This window comes from Heterocephalus glaber, unplaced genomic scaffold, assembly GCF_053883595.1.
Source record: "Heterocephalus glaber isolate CG9 unplaced genomic scaffold, H.glaber_assembly_v1.0 deba00001497, whole genome shotgun sequence".
In the NCBI taxonomy this organism is placed as follows: domain Eukaryota; kingdom Metazoa; phylum Chordata; class Mammalia; order Rodentia; family Bathyergidae; genus Heterocephalus; species Heterocephalus glaber.
Genome location: NW_028258320.1, coordinates 62,225,499 through 62,249,456, shown reverse-complemented (window position 1 = coordinate 62,249,456; position 23,958 = coordinate 62,225,499). Strand labels below are relative to the sequence as shown.

General features: G+C 41.8%; 1 protein-coding gene and 1 long non-coding RNA gene across 5 annotated transcripts in view; one reads left to right on the top strand and one right to left on the bottom strand.

The window, feature by feature from the left end:
- The window catches only part of Btbd16 (BTB domain containing 16), a 64,328-nt gene that overhangs the window by 32,797 nt on the left and 7,573 nt on the right, over positions 1-23,958 (top strand). Inside the window, exons 8-11 of the mRNA XM_021253319.2 lie at positions 1,961-2,080; positions 15,637-15,728; positions 17,434-17,516; positions 19,806-19,883. Coding sequence (XP_021108978.2) covers positions 1,961-2,080; positions 15,637-15,728; positions 17,434-17,516; positions 19,806-19,883 — 373 coding nt within the window. The remainder of the gene's footprint in view (positions 1-1,960; positions 2,081-15,636; positions 15,729-17,433; positions 17,517-19,805; positions 19,884-23,958) is intronic.
- The window catches only part of LOC110347814 (uncharacterized), a 139,050-nt gene continuing 132,562 nt past the window's right edge, over positions 17,471-23,958 (bottom strand). For all 4 annotated transcript variants that reach the window (XR_015440582.1, XR_015440581.1, XR_015440583.1 and 1 more), the window contains one exon: positions 17,471-23,227. This is a non-coding gene — a long non-coding RNA (uncharacterized LOC110347814). The remainder of the gene's footprint in view (positions 23,228-23,958) is intronic.

Sequence of the window (23,958 nt, the reverse complement as noted above, 5' to 3'; positions counted from 1 at the left end):
GTCCTTTCTACATAAAACCAGGATTTCAAAACATGGAGTCCTGATTCCTCCCCAAGTCCCTGCTAGCCCCTCTTTGGTAAGATCTCAGAGAACCCTCTGGGCTTGAGGACCTCCAGTGTATAGTCTGCTCTGGAAGTCACACAGCTTCCCCAGACCCAGATGACAAAGATTTTTGTGAGGATTTTGCACACAGGGCCTCTGCAGAGTCTCCTTTTTGCCTTGCTGTTGTTGCCCACACACTGACCAATTGGATCTTGTCTGGCCAGACTCAAGCTTGTGCATCTGTAGGTGGTCTGAAAGCCAAATAAGGGGAATGAGACTGTTCTACTCTGTCCAGAAATAGTGTGAGAAGTGGGTGGATGACATTTCCATTGCTCTTTAGAGTCACGATTTAGCTTGAGTTCCACCCACCATGACCCCTTAAAGTGGTGAAAGCAGAGGCTGTGACATATTTTACAGCCCGGGTGCCATGTCCATGGCCAGGAACTAAAAATATCGATGAGTTTAGAAAACACTGAAATGGCTCTTTATGTAATCATGTCAGCAGAGGCAGCTGGAGAAACTGCTAATAGAGCTGATGTTGTGGAACACGGCAGCTGCTTGTTGGCATCATGAGTTCAGGACTCCTGCTGCTGTAGTTGCAGAGTGAGAGTGGGCTCTGGAGCCAGGACCTGGCCTTGCCACTTACAAGGAAGCCCTGACAATCGCTGAGCACATTGCCATGTTCCAAGCACTGTACCAAGCATGTTGATTATGTGTGGTCAGCAGAATAATGGCCCCAACGGTACCCACTTTCTCTCTGCAGAACCTGTGACTATGTTAGGTTATACAGCAAAGAGGATTAAAATTACAGATTGATTGAAAGTTGCTAATCAGCTGGCTTCAAAATGAAAGATTATCCTAGATTATCAAGGTAAACCCAATATAATCACGAGTCTTTAAATCTGAAGAGTGAGGTAGAAGAGTCAGAACCAGAGTGAGATTGGAGGATGCTGTGATGCTGGCTTGAAGATCAAGGAAGGGGCCAGGAGCCAAGGATTGTGGGCTCTTTCCAGAAGCTGCAAAATGCCAGGAAGTGATTTTCCAGAGGGAACTGGGCCTGCTGTGACCTTGATTGGAACCCAGTAAGATCCATTTTGTGTTTCTGACCTCCAGAACTCTAAGATAATAATCGCTTCTCGGCCTTTTGGCTAAGATCAAGTGAACTCTAAGGTAATAAAGTTTTGTTGTTTGAAGCCACTCAGTTCGTAATGGTTTGGGACAACAACAATAGGAAGCTCATGTAATATGTCACCTCCTTTGGTCTTCTCCACTCTCCCCTGAGCAGCTGAGAAAATTGCAAATACAGAGCACTTTAGCAGCATAGGAGAGGTTACTGGCCCATGTCCAGGTCCAACCCCAGAACTGTGTGACGTTGGATAAATTATTCACATTCAGCCATTGATCATGGGCAGGATTGGGTGTGGCCAATGAGGCAGTGGCTTTGGGTACAAAATTTAAGGGAGGCACTGAAAAAACACAGGTGTTAAGATAAATTATATTTTTGTGCAGTATTTTAAAATAAAAATTAAAAAGCCATAGTTAACAATTTTTAAATAAATTTCCATATCTATAAAAATAAATTTTATACCCCAATTTTGCAGAATTATATGTGGAATTAAATTTTAAATTCTACACAAAACATCTTGTGAACACCAGGCATTTAGAGCTCATTAAATGGTGACATTTATGGTAGCACAGTCAGGTGGTTCAAAGCACCGGGCTCAGTGTCAGGCTGCTAAGGTTTAAGTCCCAGCTCTGCCATTTACCAGGTGAGGAACCGTAAGCAAGTCATTTAACTTCTCCTGGTCTGAGCCACCTACAGACTCACAGTGTTGTTGCTTCACTTCTAAACTCACATCAAATAGTGTGGCTTGTTTACGTTTCCTAAAATTTCTTCTCTATCTTTTATTTTGACCAGGTTGTTTACCTTTAGTGAGTTCCATCTTCTGAAAACCTTACTTTGGTGGGTCTACTTGCAACTAAACAGAAATATCCAGGTGATTCCAACCAATGAGACTGTGCTAACCTATTTCAACAGGTAATATGATTTAGTTGTGGATGATGAAATGTACATACCCTGGGTTTTTGTTATTGCTGTTCATAATATCATGGGACAAGCGTCAGTGATATAATTTTCATAGCATCATACAGAAAGCACAGAATGCAATTTTTCTTATGAGGCCTAAAGTTATAGACCTTTGGGCCACTAAACTATTTGGAAAAGTAAATAACACATGTTATAATATGAGATAATAGAGTGCTTCTGGAAACTTGTTGTGTGTCCAGTAATAGACATGATGCAAAAGGTACTCCTTTCATTCGGGAAAATTGCCATACTACACTGAGCTTAAAAGCTTCAGTTTTTAGTGTACTTAAATCAGACCTGTTCATTCTCATTTATATTTCACAACATATAAAATTCTTGGTTCTCTGGGGAAAAAACTCATTCAAATGTACAAAGGTTTCATAGCATTTTCCCCATTTCTTATACTCCCTAAACTTATAAAACCTAAAATTCATATGCTTCAACTTTTAAGTGAAAAGTGACAATAAAGTCACTGTAAAATATCCTTTACTAAGTATGATAACTCTGGTAATCACTTTCTACTCATTATCTTAGTTTATCTGCATAATCCTTAGCAGGTGACTTTATTATTCCCATGTTACAGATGAAAAAAGTGACAATGAAATATCTTGTCAGAGATCATACAAAGTGATAAAGTAAGGAGCTGACTTGAACCCAGATCTGCCAAAGCCCAAGATGCTTAGGTGCTCGTTCTTAGAGCAGCTGAGTATGTTATTTTCCTCTCTGGTTTCCATGCCAGCAGTTCGGCAGTAGCTCCCCAGGTATGAAGTTAGAAAGATCCTAAGGCTGTCTCTAGGTTCAGTGTTGTTAGTCAAGGGCTTCTAAAATTACTTTCTTTCTGTTCCTCTGTTTCCCCCTGCTAGCGAGTGCTTTCTAAAGTGCCCTCTTATCGAGATCTGTTGTGGCCACCTGGGGATGGGGCATCATGGGGTGAAGGCAATTGCTGGGGTCCATTTTTTGTTTCCTTAGCTTCTTATGTTAGTCACTCTATCACTGTGACAAAATACTTGAGATTAGAAACTTTTGTTTTTGCTCACAGTTTCAGAGGTTTCAGTCCATGGTTGGTTGGGTGTTACTTTGGGCCTGTTTTAGGGTAGGACATTATGGTGGGAGTGCATAGTAGAGTGAAGCTGCTCACCTCATGGTGGTAGGGAAGCAAAGAGAGGAAGGGGCTCCAATCAAAGGCACACCCTAATGACACAACTTCCTCCCATTAGCCCTACCTCCTCAAGGTTCCACCACTTCCCAGTAGCACCATGGGCCAGGTTCCACATGGGCCCTTTGGGGACATTTCAAATCCAAACTATAACACTTCTGTGAAAACTTTTGGAATAATGCTTACATCATCCAAGCTGGCTGACAAATGCAGTGACCCTGAAGCCACAGACAGTCCCAGGTGGCTCTCAGAGAGTCCTCTCTGCACAGGAAGTCACTGGTAGCATTACTTTCATCATCTGGCTCATGTTTCTGTTCCCCACATGAACAGGAATGGGGTCCTCCAAGCATGATGAGGCATGTTCAAGGAAGTAAAGACATACTGTTTCTTTTGCACAGGTGAATTTAGCAGATAAACAGGTCTTCACATATTAATCAGTGGATTGACCCATTTAAGCCAAGTTTCATTAACACTATTTTGAAGCATTCAATCCATTCTTGGAACATCTTGGCACCATGTTAACCAAAAAGCCTGTTTGTTCTGTCTTGTTATTTGGGGAAAGTGGTATTCAGTGCCAGAATTACATGTAGTGTGCTTAGTTTGTGTATAATTTGCTTTGAACCCAAATGTTTGAGCCCCTCCTCCCCCATCTTCTAATAGCCCATGAGACAATCTTTCCAATGAGTCACACACACCAGGGGCCTTGCCACTTGGGTGCAGGTCAGCTCTCCTCCTGAAAGCTCTCAGCACCAGGCAATAGGAAATGAACTCGTGTGGGGTGATTCATAAGTGTTGTGTTTTTGGTGTGAGAGAAACCTGTGGGAAGCTGTGCGGCCCCCTCCACCAAGGGTGGGCTCTGTGCCCCTTCATAGTGCCCCCCCCAGGGCTCCTCCCCAGAGCATAATGCATAAGAGCCCTGCTCCTTCTCAGAGCTTTCCATGTTCCTCCAGAATCTACATGGGCTCAGTTCTGACACCCAAGCCGCACATTCTCTGCCTGACAGCTCCCCAATCCCCTGATCCTGCCCCTGTCTTGCAGGAAACCATGTGCTTGTACCCAAGTCATCTCACACCCTGGCCTAAGCAGTAGTGATGATATCTTAGCAAAAGGCAGTTGTATGGGCTTTCTACATAGCCAGCCACCTGTTGGGGGTCCCTTCCTCCTCCTTTCCCCCCTTCTGCCCATGACCTCTCAGCTTGGAGGACCACATAGCTCATTTTTTAGAACTGTGAATGGTTCTCCTCCTCTTCTGGCTCACTCTTCTGTCCCAGAGCAGTGGCACCTCTAAGATGACCCTCTGTCAGTGGCCTCCACCTCCCAAATGTACTCCTTCACTGAGGTATCAGCCTTGGCTGCTCCTGCCTAAGGCTGCCCGGCCTCCTTTCTCGGTTTTCCCTGTGAGGGCCTCCCTAAAGAGCCTCTGAGACAACCCCTGATGAAGTCCTTGGTTCAAGTCATGTCCTGTCTCCCTAGTTGCACCACAGAAACTTAGACGGGGTTTATGATCTTTTATCTTGACCCCAATTTGCCTGGCATCTTGCTGGACTTAGAATAGTTTATTGAATCATGAAATTCCATTAACTATTTTTACGTAACTCATTTTTTCTCAGTGAAGTGGGTCTTAATATGCTGGTACAAAATTCAGACGACATGATGTTTGTAGCAACTTGAAGTAATAGGAATGGCAGTTTCCATTCTTATGGATGGGTAGTATGTCTTGTGCACTGGATCAAGAAGGATTCTAAGTTTTTCTGTAGGCTCAGTGAGGAAGAATGTGTGGTAGGTTAGTGCATCTACTCTGGATGTGGGATGGGGACTGATGGCCCCATGCTCCATGTTTTTCCTCCTTCCTGATTGTCCTAAGGGCTGACTAGCCTCAGTGTAGGACTTGGAGCTGCAGGCCTGGTGGGGCTGGTAGCCAGAAGGTTCAGGCTCCCACAAGGCACCTCTGTTCCTGGCAGTGGTGGAAGGAACCTGTAGGTACTTACTGTCAGCTGGGACCAGAACTAGGTTACCGTGAGAGTTGAGCTGCAAACACCAGTGAGGCCACAGGGAATGGCTAATCAAGGAAGACTCATGGGAAGACAGAGCATTTAAAGGTGGGAGACAGGACACAGATTTGGGAATGAGAACTGAGATGACTGGCAGTGGTTAAAGTTGCAAATATTGATGAAATAATTTAAATGACAGAATGATCTATAAGCTGTCTCCTATGGAGGAGGAAAAGCAGGCAGAGTAGACATTCTGAGGATATCACATTATAGGGATCTCCAAAGTGGGGCTGTCATTCTGTGGCAACAGTGGGACAAGCCATAGAAATGACAGATATGAAGGGCTTGTGAGTCTACTAGGACTGAGGAGGGGCTGTACCTGTGGGACTGGCTTGGCCAACCTAGCATCGGGAAAGGGGGCTGGGAGGAGTAATTGAGTAAAATGGCTCAGGTAACTTCCTTCTCCTCTGTCCAAGCAGCATCCTAAGACAAACTAGAAGGAAAGAAAGACATATGTCCAAGCCTTTTCTACTCCTATTTTTTCTTTCAGTGCTTGTTCTCAATCTTTTGTTCATTCAAGAAATATTTATTTAATATTTATTGAATATGTACCGCATGCCTGGGGAACCGATAGAAAGTTTCTCAGCCAGAAGTATTGGAACATCTTCAAGATCTTTTTTCACTCTTTTAATACCATCTCATTATGTAGTCATTTTGTAGCCTGAGCTGGCTTTGAGCTCACAATGTAACCCAGGCTGAGTTAGAATTTAGGAACCTCCTGCCTTAGCCTCTGAGTACTGGGATTACGGGCATGTGCTACTAGGACTGGTTTCAAACTTATCTTTATTGTTGTCTAAATTCATCATTGTAAGAAGGAAACATGGATACCCCGGCACATATATGTACACACAGACATATGTGTAACACATAGGCACACACAAATGCATACACACTTGTACACACACAAATGTGTGTACAGTTCTATCTCTCTCCTCTCCCTCTCTCTCTGTCTCCCCTTGGCAACCTACATCCTGTCTTCCTGGCAGTAGTTAGTTCAGAAAAGCAAAAAGGCTGTCCAGAATTAATTTTAACATCTACTTGTAGGAAAAAAAATGTAAGCAAAGTTATGCTTTCATCCAAAGAGAAAAGTCATCGTTTCATTCCACTTAGCAGTCTGAAAAGTTCAGGAAAACTGTAAAAATTTCTCAATTGGAGAAGGGCCAACAAAGACAAATTTTAAACTTTTTAAAGTATATATATTTTTATTAAAATATAAAATATGTACAGAAATATTGCACAAAATGTAAATGAACAGCTTAATGAATTTCCATAAAATCGATGCAGCTGTGCAACCAGCACCCAAAGAAAAGGAGACCAGCCCTCCAGGGTCTCCAGTCAGTTGCTGCTCATCTACCCCCAAAATATTTTTAGTATATTTGCTGCCAAAGCAAGCACATACCCCCAAAATAATATCCTGACTTCACTTACTATTGATATATCTTACCTATTTTTCAACTTTATATAAAAACAATCCCACAGTACACACTTTTTAAATGTCTAACTTTTTTTTTTTTGGTACTGGGGATCAAACTCAGGACCTTCCCCTTGCAAGGCAGGCAGTGGAAAATGTCTAACTTTTTTTTTTTGTAACAGGGATCGAACTGGGGACTTTGTGCTTGCAAGGCAGGTGCCGGAACCACTCAGCTAAATCCCTGGCCCTGTCTAACATTTTAAACTGAACAGTATATCTGTAAATCAATCCATGTGCTTATAGGTAGCAATAACTTGTTCATTATTATAGAATATTTTGTTATATGAATATAACATTTTCATGAATTAAAAATTTCAATATTAGAGCCAAGGATTTAGCTCAGTGGTTTCCCCACCTGCTGTGCAAGTGCAAGGACCCTAGTTTGATCCCTGGTACCAAAAAAAAAAATTTTCAATATTATAAAGATGTCAGTTCTCCCTAGTATTATAAAGATGCCAGATCTAGAGATTCAATGTCTTCTCAATCAAGTTATCAGCAAGATTTGATGGGAGTGAGAGGTGAAAATTGACATTGACTTTATAAAAATGAAAATTGATTTTAAAAATGAAAATCCAAAAGACCAAGAAAGGCCAAAATAATCTTGTAGAAAAACAAAGTTGGTGGACTTGAATGATTAGGTATCAAGATTTATAAAGATCAGTAACTAAGAAAGTGTAGCATCAATTCAAAAATAGATTATAGGATGGCATAAAGATCCCAGAAATGATCTCTGACTTATGTGGCTATCTGGTTTATGACAAAGCTAACACCACATGGCAGTGGGAAAAGTATAGTCTTCAACAAATGGTGCTGGAGCAATTGTGCATACTTACGGGGAAAAAATAGAGATCGTAATCATGACCCCTAGCCAAACCTTAGGAAACGCTCCTGGATGTATTATAGACCTAAATGAAAAGTAAAACAATAAAGCTTCTAGAAAAAAATAGGAGAATATCCTCTTGGAGCTGTACTGTACAGGCAAAGATTTCTTAAATACCACTAACTATAAAAGACAAACTTGATAAATTGGACAGCTTTAAAATTTAAAATTTTAGTTCGACAGAGACCACAAAGAAAATGAGAACACCAGCCACAGAGCGAAGGTATTTGCCATTTGTGTATCCAGCAAAGACTTGCTCCTAGATATAGAAAAAAAGTTACAAGTCATTACCAAAAAAATCTGACCAACCAATTTAAAAAATGGATGAAGAGGCCAGGAGTTTAGCTCAGTGTTTTGCCACCTGCTTCACAAGTGCAAGGTCCTGAGTTCGATCCCTGGTACCAAAAAAGAAAGTAAAAAATGGATGAAGAACTTGGGCAGACACCTCACTGAAAAAATTGACAAATATATAAGGAGTTGCTCAACTGCATTAATAGGAAAATATAAATTAAAAGAGAATAGGAAAATTAGTCCCGCCGTTCACACATCAGACAGACAAAAGATTGAAAATACCAAGTCTTGGAAAGGACACAGAAAAGACAAAATTTTTATGGTTGAACAGCGGTGCTGGTTGGGCACTAAATTAGCACAACCATTTTGCAAAACTATTTGGTAATATTTATTACAGTCAGCCTTATTTGTTCTTCATGACATAAAATTTTTACTCCTAAATTTAAACCCAATAGAAACACATAATTACTTGTATAAAAAGATATGTACAAGATTATATATAGCAGCACTATTCCTAGTAGCCAAAAAAAAAATTCCATCAACATCAGAATAGATTGCTCACTATTTTGTTTTTGTTGTTGTTGTTTTATAGAGGGGTGATGAGAGCTTTGTTAGCACCCAGCAGACAGGCCAATGGGTGGGTTGACAGGTCAATGGTAGGATGTTTGGGCAGGTGCCAGGGAACAAGTGGGCAGGTAGACAGTCAGTAAGCAGGTAGAATGCAGCTAGGGCTGCCCTGTGAAGGGAGTGGCATCCCTCCAGCTGCTGCCTGCTGGGGCCTCAGTCTGCGGCTTAGAACTTGGCTTAGAACTTGGTGTCCCCCACATGGAAAGCTGGCCTGCCTGAGTCAGGCATTGATGAGGACCAAAGGCTGGCCTCTTTTGGTAGCTGGATCTCTTTCAGTGCAAATAAGGAACTATTTTATTTTTAAATTTTCATTATTTCCTTATGTTTACTTTCTTTGAGTATTATTTGATATTATTTTTTCTAATTTCTTGAGATGAATACTATACTTGGATAATTGACTTCTAGACTTTCTTCTTTTCTGATTTAGGGTTATAAATTTCTTTTGGCTGTACCCCACAAGTTTTAATATCATATGCATGTGCATGGTGTGTCAGGTCAAAAGTTGGGGGGATTTAATCTGGCGGTTGGAATGAGGACAGACTGTGGGTGGAGAAAGAGAGGCAGCAAGGAACCAGTCACCAGTATCTGTATTATGCCATCATGGAGTAGAAAGAGTGGCTGCAAGAAGAGCAAATGTGAACCCAAGATCATTCATTCATTCATTCATTCATTCCTCTGGTCCACTGGCTGGGGAGGAAGATGAGAGCAGATGGGAGAAGCAACCCTCTGCAGGAGGAAACCCATGATAACTTACATACAAAAAAATGGCATTTGAGCCAAGGATTTTATTTTGGATTAGTTAAGGTGCATTACGATAGATCAACTCACTTATTGAGAGCTCTTGATTTTTTTTTAAGTGCCACCTTACTGGAATCCTCTACTGTGCTTCAATACTTAGGTCATGTCTCCCAGAGGAAATGCTCGGGGAGTGTCTCTTTCTCCCCACAGTATAGCACGGATTGCCATTTTCTAGGCTCTCTAGTATCTCATGCAATCTTTATAAGATACTCACTTGTTTATTTAAAACATATACTGTGATTATCTGTTCATAAGCATGGTTCCCACATTGGCCATTTGTACAAGGGACTCCCAGTGCCCAATACAGTATGTAATAGCTGTTCACTATGTATCGAAAGAATGATGGTTTGAATGTTCTTCAGTGGTGACTTTCACCTCTGAAATGGATCACTCTAACTCTGAAAACTACTCTGCATTGGATGACACATACATACTCCAAGGAGAATCATAATGACTTTTTGTTCAGCTGTTTGGTATTAATTGGGAACAAGTATTAGGTTTGCAAGGCTCTCAGAGCCTTACAAGTGCATAGAACAGGAAATGATTATGAATTTGATCTTGTCCCAGCCTTGGGCACAACAATGTGTTTTGCATTTAACTGGAACTCTGTTCCTGAAGCCCAGAGATGAGTCTTTGGTTTGTATATGAGCTGTGGGTATGTTCAAGCTCAGCAGGAGACTGGGAACTAACCTCTGGCTTCTTATCCCCACGTGTCCTCTTGATGTCTGGGACACGGCTGGATTTGAGTGGCCTCTGGAAGGGTAAAGAATCTAACCCACCATGCGGTGTACTTGACCATAATAATTAGAAGCAGTAAAAATTATCCTAGCAGTAAAAACTATCAAAAACCCTTTCCTTTGGAGAACAAGGGACAATTTCTCTTATGATTATGCAAGTTGGAGTGAGTGTCAGTTTAGAAGCTGTGGAACAGCAAAATGTGTTTAATCCATGACAGTTCTTAAATCGCTCACTTTGTTAAATCAAAGGAGATTGATGCTGGAGGATTGCTTAGAGATCAACTGGTGTTGGCCTTTCATTTTGCAGTTAACGGAGGCCCAGACATGGTAAAGGACTTGCTCAGGGTCCTGTGCAAATTGGCTGTGGTTCTAGGGTCTCCTGATATATCATTTTACCCTGAGAGACCATGGTTGGGGGCAAATCATACCAATTTATAATTCTAGTCCTTGGCTTACTTATTAATTACTTAATGGGCCCCTCTCCCACGCTGGAAGGGTGAGTTTGGGCAATCATTGGAAAGAAGTCATTGAAAGCAGACAGTGAAGCTGAATCCCATAAAATACCAACTCCAAGATTCCACTAACGTATCCAGCTGAGTCTCCTCTTTCCTGTGCCCTATTCCAGTCTGAGCCACCCTTTACAAAACCAACGATGGAAGGCTCAAGGAAGCTTTCCCTGATCGTCCCTGGACACTGGAAGGATTCCTTCTCCAAGCTTCTCTTTGCAGACAGAACAAGAGTAGGTGCCAGCTGCATGGGTGTGCACTGGCCTGACGAACCCCACAGCATCTTCCCCACCCCTCCCCACACAAGTACCAAGAGGAACCACTAGGAGAGCTGCCTGGTCATCCCCTGTACCCTAGGTGCCCTGTGCCGACTGATTTCTTGAGGGAAATGGTCTGTGTTGCTGCATCCTCAGAGTGGGCAGAAACCATGTGCACTTGCAATTAATGAACAGCATTTGCAGATGTAGCCTGAGAGTCACCTTTGGTGTGACAATGCTGATCTCTTCACCAGAACATTCATTTTGAAATATCTTGAGTCATGGACATTAGCACCATTAAATTGTTCTCTCTTAAACTTGCTCCACCAAGTTCTGTACTGGGAGGTTAGTATATTCTGGGATAAGAGGATTTCTTTCATATGTTCTGGCTGGCCTGTGTCCTGTCTTGCTCTGGCCAGCACTACCTCTGTTCCCCTTCAGCTCGGCTCTCCAGAACCTGAGTCTCCCTTGTTTATAAGTATGATCAGTATTCAAGTATACTCAAGCCCCTAAGTACTATCAGTTTCTAGTCCTTCCCAATTCTCCACTCCCCTTCTTGTATCTTTGCTCCCCATAATACTGAGAGAAGCAAATGCATTTTCATCAGTATCATGGAGAAATGGAAGGAGCACAGAAATCTGGATGTAGACGGTCCTTAAAAAGGGCAGCTGTGATTATAATTAGATAGGATCTTAGTGACTCCTCCTCAGTCTTCCTTTCGGGTAAGGGTCAGAACCTCCCTGGATTAGGCCATAACAAAGACTAGTAGGCCTTGGCCTGACAATAAACATGGCAAAAACAGATGGACCCACAAGGCATAGGGATATTGACATGTCTCATGCACCAGGGCTGGCACTACTGAAATTCCTAGAAAACAACTTGTGGGTAAATAGTGAGATGGAAAGAAAGGCTAGAAAGTTGACAGGGACAAAATCATTCATCCAATCAATTCATCCAAAATATTCTAAGCTAAGTGCCGGGCACTATAAGAGACACTGAGTGAGAACACATAGAGCAAGCACAAATCTCCATCTTCTGGAGTTTGACTCTAGAAAGCAGAGTGAGAAAACACATAAGGTGCTTGTTGGAAGAGGTCAGTCCTGGTCTGAATTCTGCTTCTACAATTGACTACTTCTAAGACTTTGGGGCAGCAACTTCGCCATTGTGCATGGACGTAACCACAACTGCTTAGCAAAGCAGACGGATAGGCCAACTCTGACTTGGGTACAGGGACCTGTGCAGCCCTTGCCAGGAGGAACTGACATTTAGGAGGTGATGATGTGGTGGAGGCAGTAAGAACTCTTTTGTTTACCATACTTTGGAGCCAAAAGACCCATTTCCCAGTTCTTTGATTCCAGAATGTGCCAGGTCATCTGTGCTGAGTGACATTTTGACAAAAAGTTAAGTTGTCTCTTTACAGTGAGTCATTAACACAAAATGTATACTTTTAAAAATTTTGCCTTACAATTTAATCTTTCAAATATCGTTCAAGTAAGCTAAGTCAATTCATAACTCTAATCTTTTAAAATTGTGGTAAAGTATATAGTATGCAAAATTTACCATTTTAATCATATTTATATGCATAGTTCAGTGGAATTAAGTATATTCACATGGTTTTGCATTCTTCTTCAGAACTTTTTCACCAACCCAACTGAAACTCTGTACTCATTAAATTCTAACTACCCAACCTCCTTCCCCAGCCTTTGGTACTTTCTGCCTCTATAAATTTGACTACTTTAGTACCTCACAGAGTAGAACTTTATAGCTTTGTGTCTGGCCTATTTCACGGGCATAGTGCCTTCAAGTTTCATCTACGTTATACCACATGTCTGAATACCAAAGTGTGTGTTTTGTGGCTGAAATAAGTGCTGGGGCTAATGGAACTATGGGTCTTACCTTCAGCAGAAAAGGTGACCAATTCCAGCAGATGACAGGATGCAGGAAGTGAGAAAATCTTGGCCAAGAGCATCTCTAAAATTATAGGCTGTACCCTTAGGGGAATGTTGGCTTCAGGCACCGTGTTTCCAGAGGTCTGTGGGACCCAGAACCAAACGGGGTGCATCGAGGATCTGAGAATTATCTTCCCTAAAGGAGTTACTCCCTGAGGGCTTCTCAGTGAACTTTAGGAGGCAGAGATGTTAGTGCCTGAAAAGTTAAGTGCTAAGCCGAGTGAGGGCTTTGTATAAACAGAACTCAACACCGAGGAAACACTGGCCATACATGATTCCACCATTAAGCCACACAAAGAAATCCTCAGACTCAGAAGCCTGTCTGCTCTCATACTGTGGTATCAGGCAAATACACTCAGAACCAGGTGGAGAAGAGAGACGCCTCCCCCTCCTCCATGGCACTGAAGCTGCACCAGGTGAGGTGGGAAGGTGCTGGGCTGGACCTGGGGGCCTCCATAGAATGCTGATTCTGCAACTGTGGACCTCTAGGAGCAGAATGACACTGATTGGTTCTAGGAGGCTTCTGAGAGATTTAGAAGCTGAAGACACCATTATTTTCCTTTGATGCAGCCCATGCCTTGGGTAATTTAGAGGGTGACAATAATGATGAATGCCACCAGGAACAATCCCATGCTCCTGACCAGCCTGAGTTCAGGTCACTTTGGGATGAGAGGGCAGTGGTGGTTCTGACAAGGTACTGAGGACTCCAGGGTTCCAGCAGCTGTACTAAGCACTTCACAAGCAGTGACATTTTGACTTCTCTCATCTACCTAAGAAGGTACAAGTGGCTACTGTCCCCACGTAACAGAGGAGAGTGAAGGCCAGAGAGGTGGAGTCATGTGCTTGCTGGGCAACTGGACCAGGGCCAGATCTTGGTGTGTCTTACTTCAGCTTGGTTGGGCAATGAGCTGACACATGACTCCTCCAGATCAGCCATAATAGTGGCCATCCTTGCCACTTTCCCAAGGGGGATCACAGAGTCCAAATATCTATTTTAACAAAGCTCTTCCCAAATCCTCTGTCCAGACGGGTCTTGGCTGTGGCCCTTCAGATCTAAGTGCTCCTCAAAGGGAAGTTCAGGGCCTGGGTTCCGCTACTCTCCCAGCAGCTCTCCCACTCCAAGCAGAGAACAGAACTGGTGCTGTGTGGCTTCTGGGATGGAGGAAATGTTGCCCTTTTCCTACTCTGGCAGCATCTGATTGTATTTAAGCTGTATCTCCAGCTGGTGCTCATACTCAGAGGCAGCTCTGAGATGGGAAAGCCCTCACCCCAAGGCTGGCTCATTCTGCAGAGCACTCAGCAAGGCTGGGGTGAACTGTGTCAGCTTGGTCCTTTCTTCCCTCCTCAACACCTGCCACCATCCATAATGCCTCTTCAGATTTCCTATTAAATGATGAAAGAGGAAGAGAAGAAGGTGGCATCTAGGAGGTAGGAAGGACACAGCAAATGTTATTTGTGCCACTAAGACATCTGTTGTTAGAATACTTGCACTGCCCACTACTCCTACTGCCAAGTGATGGAGAACTGGATCCGAGATGAATAGCCCCACACACTGCAATATCAACCTTCCTCTATGTATGCCTCATCAGTTCCCTCCAGAGACAGGCACATAGCAGGTTTTATTTTTTTGGTACCAGGGATCGAACTTGGGTCCTTGCACTTGTGAGGCAGGGGCTGGAACCACTGAGCTAAATCCCCGGCCCCATAGCAGGTTTTAATAAATATTCATCCAGTGGAATCAGAATGCATTCATCTTTTTTGCGGGGGAGGGACTCACTCATCTTTATGCCCATCTCCTCTCACAACTCTATAGCACCCCAGACCCAGAAACTGGGACCACCGATTTAAAGAGGCTGAAGAATCCCAGGAATTCCAAGAGCTCCTGTAAACTAATGGTGCTGGGTGGGTTGGCAGACATCCACAACAGAGGCGGGACTAGGGCCAACGCACATCCGGTCTAGCTGGGATGGGAGTGAGTTGGACTCTTGGTTCATGAAAAAATAATCTGAAAGTGCCCTAGGCTGGTCTTGCGCAGGATCTGCCTCCAGGGAATGACTTTGCATTTCCAGAGGGACTTGGAAAGAGTATTCCCCATTGTCCCCATTTGTGAAAATGACCATTTTATGAAGCAAATTATTTCAAAACAAGGAGGCCAGATATGTGTCTGTATATGCATGTCCTTTTAAGGGCAATGCAATTTTCTCCAGTCAGTTCTGACCTTCAGCCGATGTGGAAATTACCTGGGATTAGCACGACACTAACAGTAGCAGAACTGAGAGTGAAGCCAGCCAGTGAAACTAGCTACCCACCCCTCCATGTTTCTTTTCCTTATACTATGAGAAAACTTTTGAAGAGCCTGATTTGGTCACTTATTGCAAGGACAGCACCTGTAGAGGAGGAGTCAGATGTCCAGGGTTTAAGTTCTGGGTCATCCAATGATACCTGTCATGTCTGCCCCACTGGAAGTTTGTGAGACTCAAGGGAGAATATGTAGATTGAAATCCTTGGTAAATATCATGTGTTCCCATCAGTCATATTATACATATTTGTTTGGCACAGGGGCAGATATGAAGGGGAATGTAAACACTCATTTCACTACACTCCTTGGAATAACCTTGACTTTACAAATTCCATTAAGTTGCCACCTCCCACCCTGAGATATCCAAGCACCGTCTACTTCTACTGTGATGCCACTAGCCTCTATGACATGGCTTTCCATGGCCCTAGTTCATTACAGAAAAGAGTTTTCTGAAGGCCTTCTATTTTTCTTTGTGCTTCTGCTAAGCTTTTCCAAGGAGCATTGCTTTCTGGACTGGGATATAGGACATTGCTGGATTCCACTCTTCCTTTGCTTTCGTCTGCACAAGATCACCAGTGGTAAGTGCCACCCATGTGACTGTACGTATGAGAAAGTGGTTGGGGACCTGCCCCACCCTTCAGCCACTCCCCAGAAGCTCCACCAGATAGATCCAAAGGAATCAGCTGGGATCTAGCTTGTGGCCTGCAGTAATGCCACACGGGACTCATTTCTAGGTCACTTGTTTGGCAGAAAATTAAATTAATTGAACAATTTGTCCCTGTCATTCATATTCTTCAAGTTCTTCTCTGGAAAAGGAAATAGGGATTTTTCTGTATTATAGATAGTATTCATCAACCAGATATTGGTTCTTTGGAAATGGTTGTTTAGTGTTCTGCTCAACCTTTCTGCCCGGTTTTCAATGTGTACTTCAGCCTGGCTCTACCCTTCACACTAATTCCTGGGCTGCGTGTAATCACGTATTGTAACATTCAACCTCTCCTTGGTCTCCAGTGTATTCCAGTTAATGATAATGATCCCAACTTCCATTTCATGTCACCTTTTATTGTGCATCCCTGAAACATTCAGCCCTACTGGAACAAATGTAAAGTGAAGTGCAGGACCACGAGAGGAATTTGCTGCAATTTATTGGAGTCATATTTGGCTGAATTTGTGTGGCATAACAGTCTTGAACATGCATTCAGTTCCCCATTACTGCATGTACAGGAATGTTTCCTTTAACTGAATCAGGGACAAGTTCTTTGATTGAATACATCTGAGAGACAAGTTGTTCAATTGCTTTGAAAACACTAGGTCTTTGCCCTAGAGCCAGGCTTGTGTTCTCACAGCGTCCTATCCTGGGCACCGAAGACGGCAACAGTGACCTGGAAAGAGGAGCGGAATATTAGGGAGTGTGTTGTGGGCAGTCCCAGAGGCCTCTGCCGAGATCTTTGCATCTGAAAGGACATTTGAGAACTTTTTCAAAGCCATTTCTATCTATCCAGAGTATTAAGTAGCTCTCAAACTCAGGGATGGTTGACAGAACCAGGGAATTTGGTCTAAGTTGCCTGTAGACACTCCAGTAACACTGAAAATCCCATTCGAAACCTTTGCCGGGCAGGATTGCAGCCAGGGCCTGTGAATATTTGGGCGAGGGGATCTGTAACTTAAGCCCACCTTATGGATTCCCAGTGGCCTGGGAAGGGAGATCTAGAGGGAGGTGTGGGAAGAAAAATATAAACAGACACAGACTTTAATTGAACAAGGCACAGCCTAAATCTCTTCTTTCACTTTTCTTTGTAATATTATCAGAATGGAAAGTGTGTGGTTGATTGGTCAAAGCTGAACTTTGAGGGCTGTTGACAGCTTCTGCTATAAGAGAGTTCCCCAGGTACCCTCTAGAGTTTGCTGGGCAGTGCTGTCTTTGTGCAGGACTGTTGATGTTATATTTATTTTTAAATAATTGAAATTAAAGTTAAAAATATTTGTATGCTTTTAGGAAAATTTTCTACTGAAGGTGAAATAGCCCTCCAATTTACAGTACATTCGTTCATTCCTTTGGAAGTTTATTTGTGTGAATTTAAAAGAGAATTAATTTGAAGTATGAAAGAAATGCAACCATGGCAGCGCTGAGATGTCTTATTTCATTCTATCAACCAAATCTTAAAGCCACCCTTTATCTTCCCAAGGCCTCTGATGTCTTCTTTTTACTTTCAGCAAGTGAAACTCTTTGAGGTTCTGTTGTGAATAAAACTGTAAACATGTCCCCTTTCTGCTTCTCCTAAGTCAAGCATCTGGAGGAATTAAGGAACATTAACTTCTTCCCCACATCCTGGCTCATCCGGGTTACAGCCAACCATTACCATACAGTGAGTCGACTCGGAAAGGAAACAATTATCCAAATCCATTGCCTGTCTGACTGCTTTTCCTGGAGATGTGGCTCACATTTGTTTCCTTTGGGCCTTTTTGAGGTCAGGACCTATCTGGATCTTCCTTCAGGGGAAGCAAGGAAAGCTGAACCTGAGAAGGGGAAGAGGGAAGAGGCCCAGCCTTGTAATCTAGATGTTTAGGGCATCTGCTTCGCTGGTCTGGAGAGTTGGATGAAGTGGAGTAGCCCCTTCATATTCCCACCAAGCGGAGTCCCTGCCAGACACAATGCACCATGTGCTTACTATTGAAAATTTTTGAAATCCAAAGAAATAAAGAAGATACTCCCAGACCCACTACTCAAAGATAGCCACTGTTAACATCTCATTGTATATATTAACTTTTATTTTGGTAGCAGGGATTGAACTCGGGTCCTTGTGCTTGCGCAGCAGGCAATGAAACCACTGAGCTAAATCCCCAGCCCCTTAACTTTTAATTTAAAAAAATGAATATAAAATATTCAATTAAATTCACTTCCTAATGCCATTTTTAATGGCTGTGAACTTTTCCACCAAGAAGATGTGACATAGCCAATTCTACTTTATCATTCAATAAATATGGTAAATGTTTACATTTTTAAAAATGTATTACAAAAACAAAATAAAACAAACAAACAAAAAAGTATTACAGTAAAAGAGATTGCCAAGAATGATGGGATTACATGTGTTCAAAGCTAGGGGGAGTGTTTTGAGTATTTTTAGAGAGCTTAATGGCAATGTGTCTTTAACCATAATAAAATTTTTAATTTAAACATTCAGTATATTTTAGGATCACCTCTCCTTGATCAAATGTTTATAGCAGTTTTTGTCAAATAAAAACACTATGATGTGTCCCCATCTACCATATTCACTGGATCTGACACAGTACAACTTCTGGCTCCTCCCCAAAGTCAAGATGACCATGAAAAATAAACATTTTGAATCAGTTCAGAATATTAAAGCAGCCATGACTGGACAACTATAGATACTCACAAAATAGGACTTCCAGAACTGCTTCAGAAAGTGGCAAGAATGATGGGATAGTTGTGTTCAAAGGGAGAGAAAGTCTTTTGAAGGGGATTAATAGCAATGCGTCTTTTACTGAATTTTTAAAAATTTAAACATTTGCCATATTTTTGATCACACCTCATGTGATGTTTCTAATTCTTTACTTTTAAAATTGACATTAAGGGGAACATCTGTTCACATGATTGTTTATTTTACTATACTTTGAATGATTTTGTTATAGAAGATTCTTAGCAGTAGAAATGCTGGCACTAAAAGGAATGTGTATTTTTGTTCTTGATACATATTAACAAATGTGGGGACCAAATTATTCTTCCCCCAGAGATAAATGAGCTTGCCTCACTTTGTACATCCTCAGCCATGTAGAGCATTTTAATTTCAAATGACTTTTGTTAACTGAGAAAGGAACAATGGCATCTCATTTTTTATCACACATTTCCTTTATTATAGTAAATATGAATATTTTTCTGTGCAGCATGTCTGGCTTTGTGAATTGTCTATGCAAGCTGTCATAGTTCTTAAGTGTTTCCCATCATGCATTTTTAGAGATCAAATAGGACAATGTTTGAGTTCTGAAGATGCATGAGTCATTAGTTAAAATTCAACAAGCTCAACAAATACCTATTGTAATGTGCAAACCAGTTCTCCAAGCTCAGTGCTTCCTTCACATTAGACAGTGAATCCATGGAACGGTGCTTCTCTGCAACATAACTCAGAACTATGCTACAACAGAACAGCAAAACAGACAGCCTGTGTGGCTGACAGCTCAGAAAGTCCTCCACCTCCCTCTCCTGGCCTTCCGGCCCTGCCCATCTCCTTCCTCTTCTCCCCTGCAGCCAATACCATCCTGCCAACATCTGCTCCCTCCACTCCCAGCCTTCACCATGAAGCCTACTGTGTGGGCCTTGCTTGTTCTTGACTTTATCACCATAGTCTTTCTCTGCCTCATGATTGGTCATGATTCTATTTCACTAGCGGAACTTTTCAGGTGCTTTTCTTTTGCTCCTCTCTACATGTTCTGAAAGCATTGAGCATAGTACCTGGTACATAGTAGGTTTTCAATAAATGCTTGTTGATCAGATGAACAACTGAATGTAGGGTCTGGAGAGAGAACTCTTCTCCCAGTACTGTGGGGGTGGGGATTCAGGAGGCGACAGTGGGAGATGACAAGAGGGGCTCCCTTCTATGCCTTGGGTTATTGGTAAGCTGTGTGCATTTCCCTTTTAGCTGGAGAATGGAGGCGACATGGTCCACCTGAAAGATCTACTCACCCAGGGTGTGAGGATTGGGCTGCTCTTTAACAAGGTACTGAAAATGACCCAAACAAAGGGAAACACCCTCTCCCATTTCTTCTGTGCCCAATTAAGAATGCCTAAAGGGCCGCCCGTGATCACTCTTCACTTGTGAAACTCACAAGACATGTGTCTGGGACAGGCCACTCAATAATCTAATGTGTGTGCCCCAGATTTTCCCATCAACTCTTCTAGTTTTCTCAGGATGAAAACTAAAACCAGGAAAGGCCTGGGAAAGCTATGATGGGTTAATCACCTTATTCCGCACAAACATCAACAGCTACTAACTGGCTCAACAAGCCACCACTCCATATGCAGAGTGAAGGTTTCAGAATGAGTTCATTCTGGGCAGCTATTTTGAGGGATTCGAGACTCAAGCAGCAGTGGGTCATAGACAGAGCTCCAGTGCAAAGCATCTCAGCATTCAGTCCCAGGGGAGGGTCTGGGTTTGGTGGCTGTGCTATCTCAGATTCCTTATGATAGGCACAGTTCTCCAAGAAGTTGCTGCTCTCCTTTGACTTCTTTAAAGGTACCCAACACAGTGCTGATCTCAGAAGAATTCATGTTCTGGGAGCTCAGGATCCTGAATCTATCATTCAAGAAACTGAGTGGGTCACCCCTCTAGTTGCAGAAATGCATCTCAGTAGGTAGACTATACATTGTGGGACCAGGGATTATTGCACATACCATGAATATGAAGAGTCTCTTAAGCCTATCAAATTGAAACAAAGTGCTGTGAAAGATCTGCAGACCACAAGTCATATAGTAATATACCTAACTGATTCTTTTCCTCAATGAGGAATATGCAGAGTAAATAATATTGTCACCGCTAAGTAACAACTTCTAACTATCCTGTTAGTAGTAGTATACAAACCTGCTGTATTAGTCAGCTTTCCCATCACTGGAACATAATACTCAATACCACAACTTAAAAGAAGCTCGTGTTTTAAGGAGGTCCCATCCAAGGCAGGCTCCAAGGCAGAAACTTCATGGCAGAAGGGCATGGTGGAGCAAATGCTGAATTCATGGCAGTGAGGAAACAGCAGAGGAACGGTGCCAGAAAGGAATAGGTAAGGGACCATATATAGTACCAAAGTCACATCTCTGTGACTCATCCAGACACCCAAGAGCATGCTTTGCTAATCTGCTAGGCCAGTTATGGAGAACCTTTTAAAGGCTGAGTGGCCAAACTGCAACCCAAATTCCACTTATTTATCACAAAGTACCAACACTGCAATTAAACCTGAATGCTGAGGTTTTAGTTTAGAAAAAACAACTCATAAGTTAACATCTTTTATCTTAAAAGAAAAACACAATAACAGAGCTTTCAATGATATAAACAGCTTTTTACTGAAAGGTAAAAGTTTGCATTTGGTGTGCTTTTGCACAATTAATGTGATCTTTGCTGTTGTATGCTGTTATTTGTCAAACTTTGGCTCACACTTTGTTAGTTTGGGAGCAACACATGCAGCACTCAGATTATCTGTCAGTCTGTTTCTTGTATCAGATTTGATATAATTCAAAGCTGAAAACAGCTGCTCACAAGCTTAAGATGAGCCAAACAAAGTAAGAAAAGCAATCCCAAGTGCTTTAATTGACTTAAAATTATTTGGCAGAGAATTCCACACTTTAAGGATTTCATTCTCAGCACTACCCACTGCGCTGTCCTTTGTCATCCCCTTACATTCTAGTATCTCTGTCTTTTCAAGAGTTGCACATGGGTCATAGAATTTATTTTTTCCAGATAGAGCTTTCTTGAAATTCCAATAGCTTGATTTCTACATTTCTAAAATCTAACCAGTTTAAGCAGGAAAGGTCAAGTTCTTCAAATTTGACTTTATCTACTAAAATAAGAAAGCACAGGGTTGTCTCCATCTTACAGAACTGTAAAAATCTGTTACTAAAATTCTCCTTTGCAGCTGCTACAATGCTAGAAAATTCCTTGTAGATTTCCTGATGGCTTGTAGGATTGTCTTCAAATGTTGCAGAATTTTCTAAATACATTTTTAGATTTGGAAAATATTTCAGCTGCCCACTTTCAATGTCTCTTTCAAAAACCTGCTGTTTTCTCTCAAATATTTTGATATCACAAAACATTCTTTCTGCTGTTTTCCCTACACCTTGTAATTTTTTTTTTAGTACATTGAAGTGTAGTGTAAAATCTGTAAAACAAACAAAAACCATGAGATTGCTAACCCAGGCCATATCAGTGAGCTATGGATATTCCTGCCCTTTTTCATTCATAAACAGCCTAATTTCATCCAAGCAAATCTACAAATCTCTCAAGGACTCGTCCTTTGCTCAGCCACCCCAGACATTATTGTACATAAGTAAAGAATTATGCTGGGCCTGAACCTTATCAAGGAGTGCTTGAAACTGTCAAAAATTAAGAGCATGAGCCATGATGTAATTCACCATTTTTGTGACATCTTTGAGATTATCATCTAATTTTTTGCTGCTTTTCCTGGCACAAAGAGCTTCTTGATGTATAATACAATGAAACTGAATGACTGGATGATTTGCGTCTTTAACAAAGAATTGTATGAAGCCAGGTGTTGCCCCAACCGTGCAAGGTGTTCCATCACTAGTAATGGAAACCACTTTTTCTGGTCTTATGCCTGTGACCAAAAAATCCTCCATCACAGCTGTGTAGATATCTATCCCTTCTTCTTCCAGGCAAAGACACCAGTTTCACCAGCTCTTCTCTCATGATGTCACCAAGTGCATAAGGCAAAATTATTCCTAGCCTTCCATGATTATTTACATCTGTGCTTTCATACAAGCACATGGAGTAACAGGCTGCCTTCTGTAAGTCAGTGGTGAGCTGCTGACTAACATCACCTGCCATGCGCAGGACTCGATCTTTAACAGTATTTCTGCTAAGTGGCATCTCAGAGATGTGTTGCATTATTTTATCCTTGTTTGGGAAATCATGAAAAATGGAATCACTCCCAGACAACATAGCCATTTTGATAAAATCTCCATCAGAGAGGAGCTTACATGTTTTGCTATGCACAGTGAAATTTGAAAGCTGGCAGCTGGCAGATGATTTGTTTTAGAAAGATAGTTGCAAAAACTAAGATAGTGGGAATGATATTTCCTCAATTTCGCTTCAGACGCTTTCCTTTCAGTGTCACCAAATTCAGCAACACTTTTGTGCTTAGTGTCAAAATGTCATCTGACCCTTGACATGCAACACACAACACTTTCACTACACAGAATACATAACACTTTCTCATTGCATTCAGTAACTCCAAATGACTCTGTCCAGGCCTCTTAGAATGATCTTCCACTATCTGTTTTCAGTTGTACTTTTCTTGCTGTCACAATGTGTTGGTGTTCAAGACTTGGTGGAGTCTATAAAAACACAAAATGTAAAACCAAAAATGAAACACTTAATACAAATCTATTCCTATACTAAAAAGAGCTAACACTATTAGTTAACGCTAAAGAATTGAATATTCCCTAAATCAACAATCTATGGCAGGGATTCTCTGGGTTTCCTCTTGAATTTACTGACCATCGGTGCAAGGGGGCAATGTTCCACTGAGCACCAGTTTTTGGCCTGCTCTGTAAAAGGCACCTGAGTGCATTTCCTACCTGGTGGGGGCTTCTGCTAAAAATCACAGCCAGTTCGAGCAAATATATATATCCTTGCTCTTGTATTCATAAATTCTTCACAAACAATGAATTATGATGCTCCAGATTAAAATACGCCAGGAGGACAGCACAACGTTAAAAGAATCTCAGTCTCTTAATTAGAACATCTCTTTGCTAATTCTTAGATATTAAATTTCAATTTTTCATGAGAAAACTCAAAGCTAAAGTCTTGTGTTAATAAAAATGAATGTATTAAAATGCACAGCCAGTACAAGCATACAAGCATGCATATATATATATATATGCATGCTTGTATGCTTATATATATATGCATACTTGTATGCTTATATATATGCATGCTTATATGCTTATATGTATACATATATACATAATATCCTTGGCAGCACTCTGACTGGTCACACAAAATCTTGAAGGAGTCACAGCTCATGAGTCATGGCCCATGACATCATCGCCTGGTGCTGCTACTC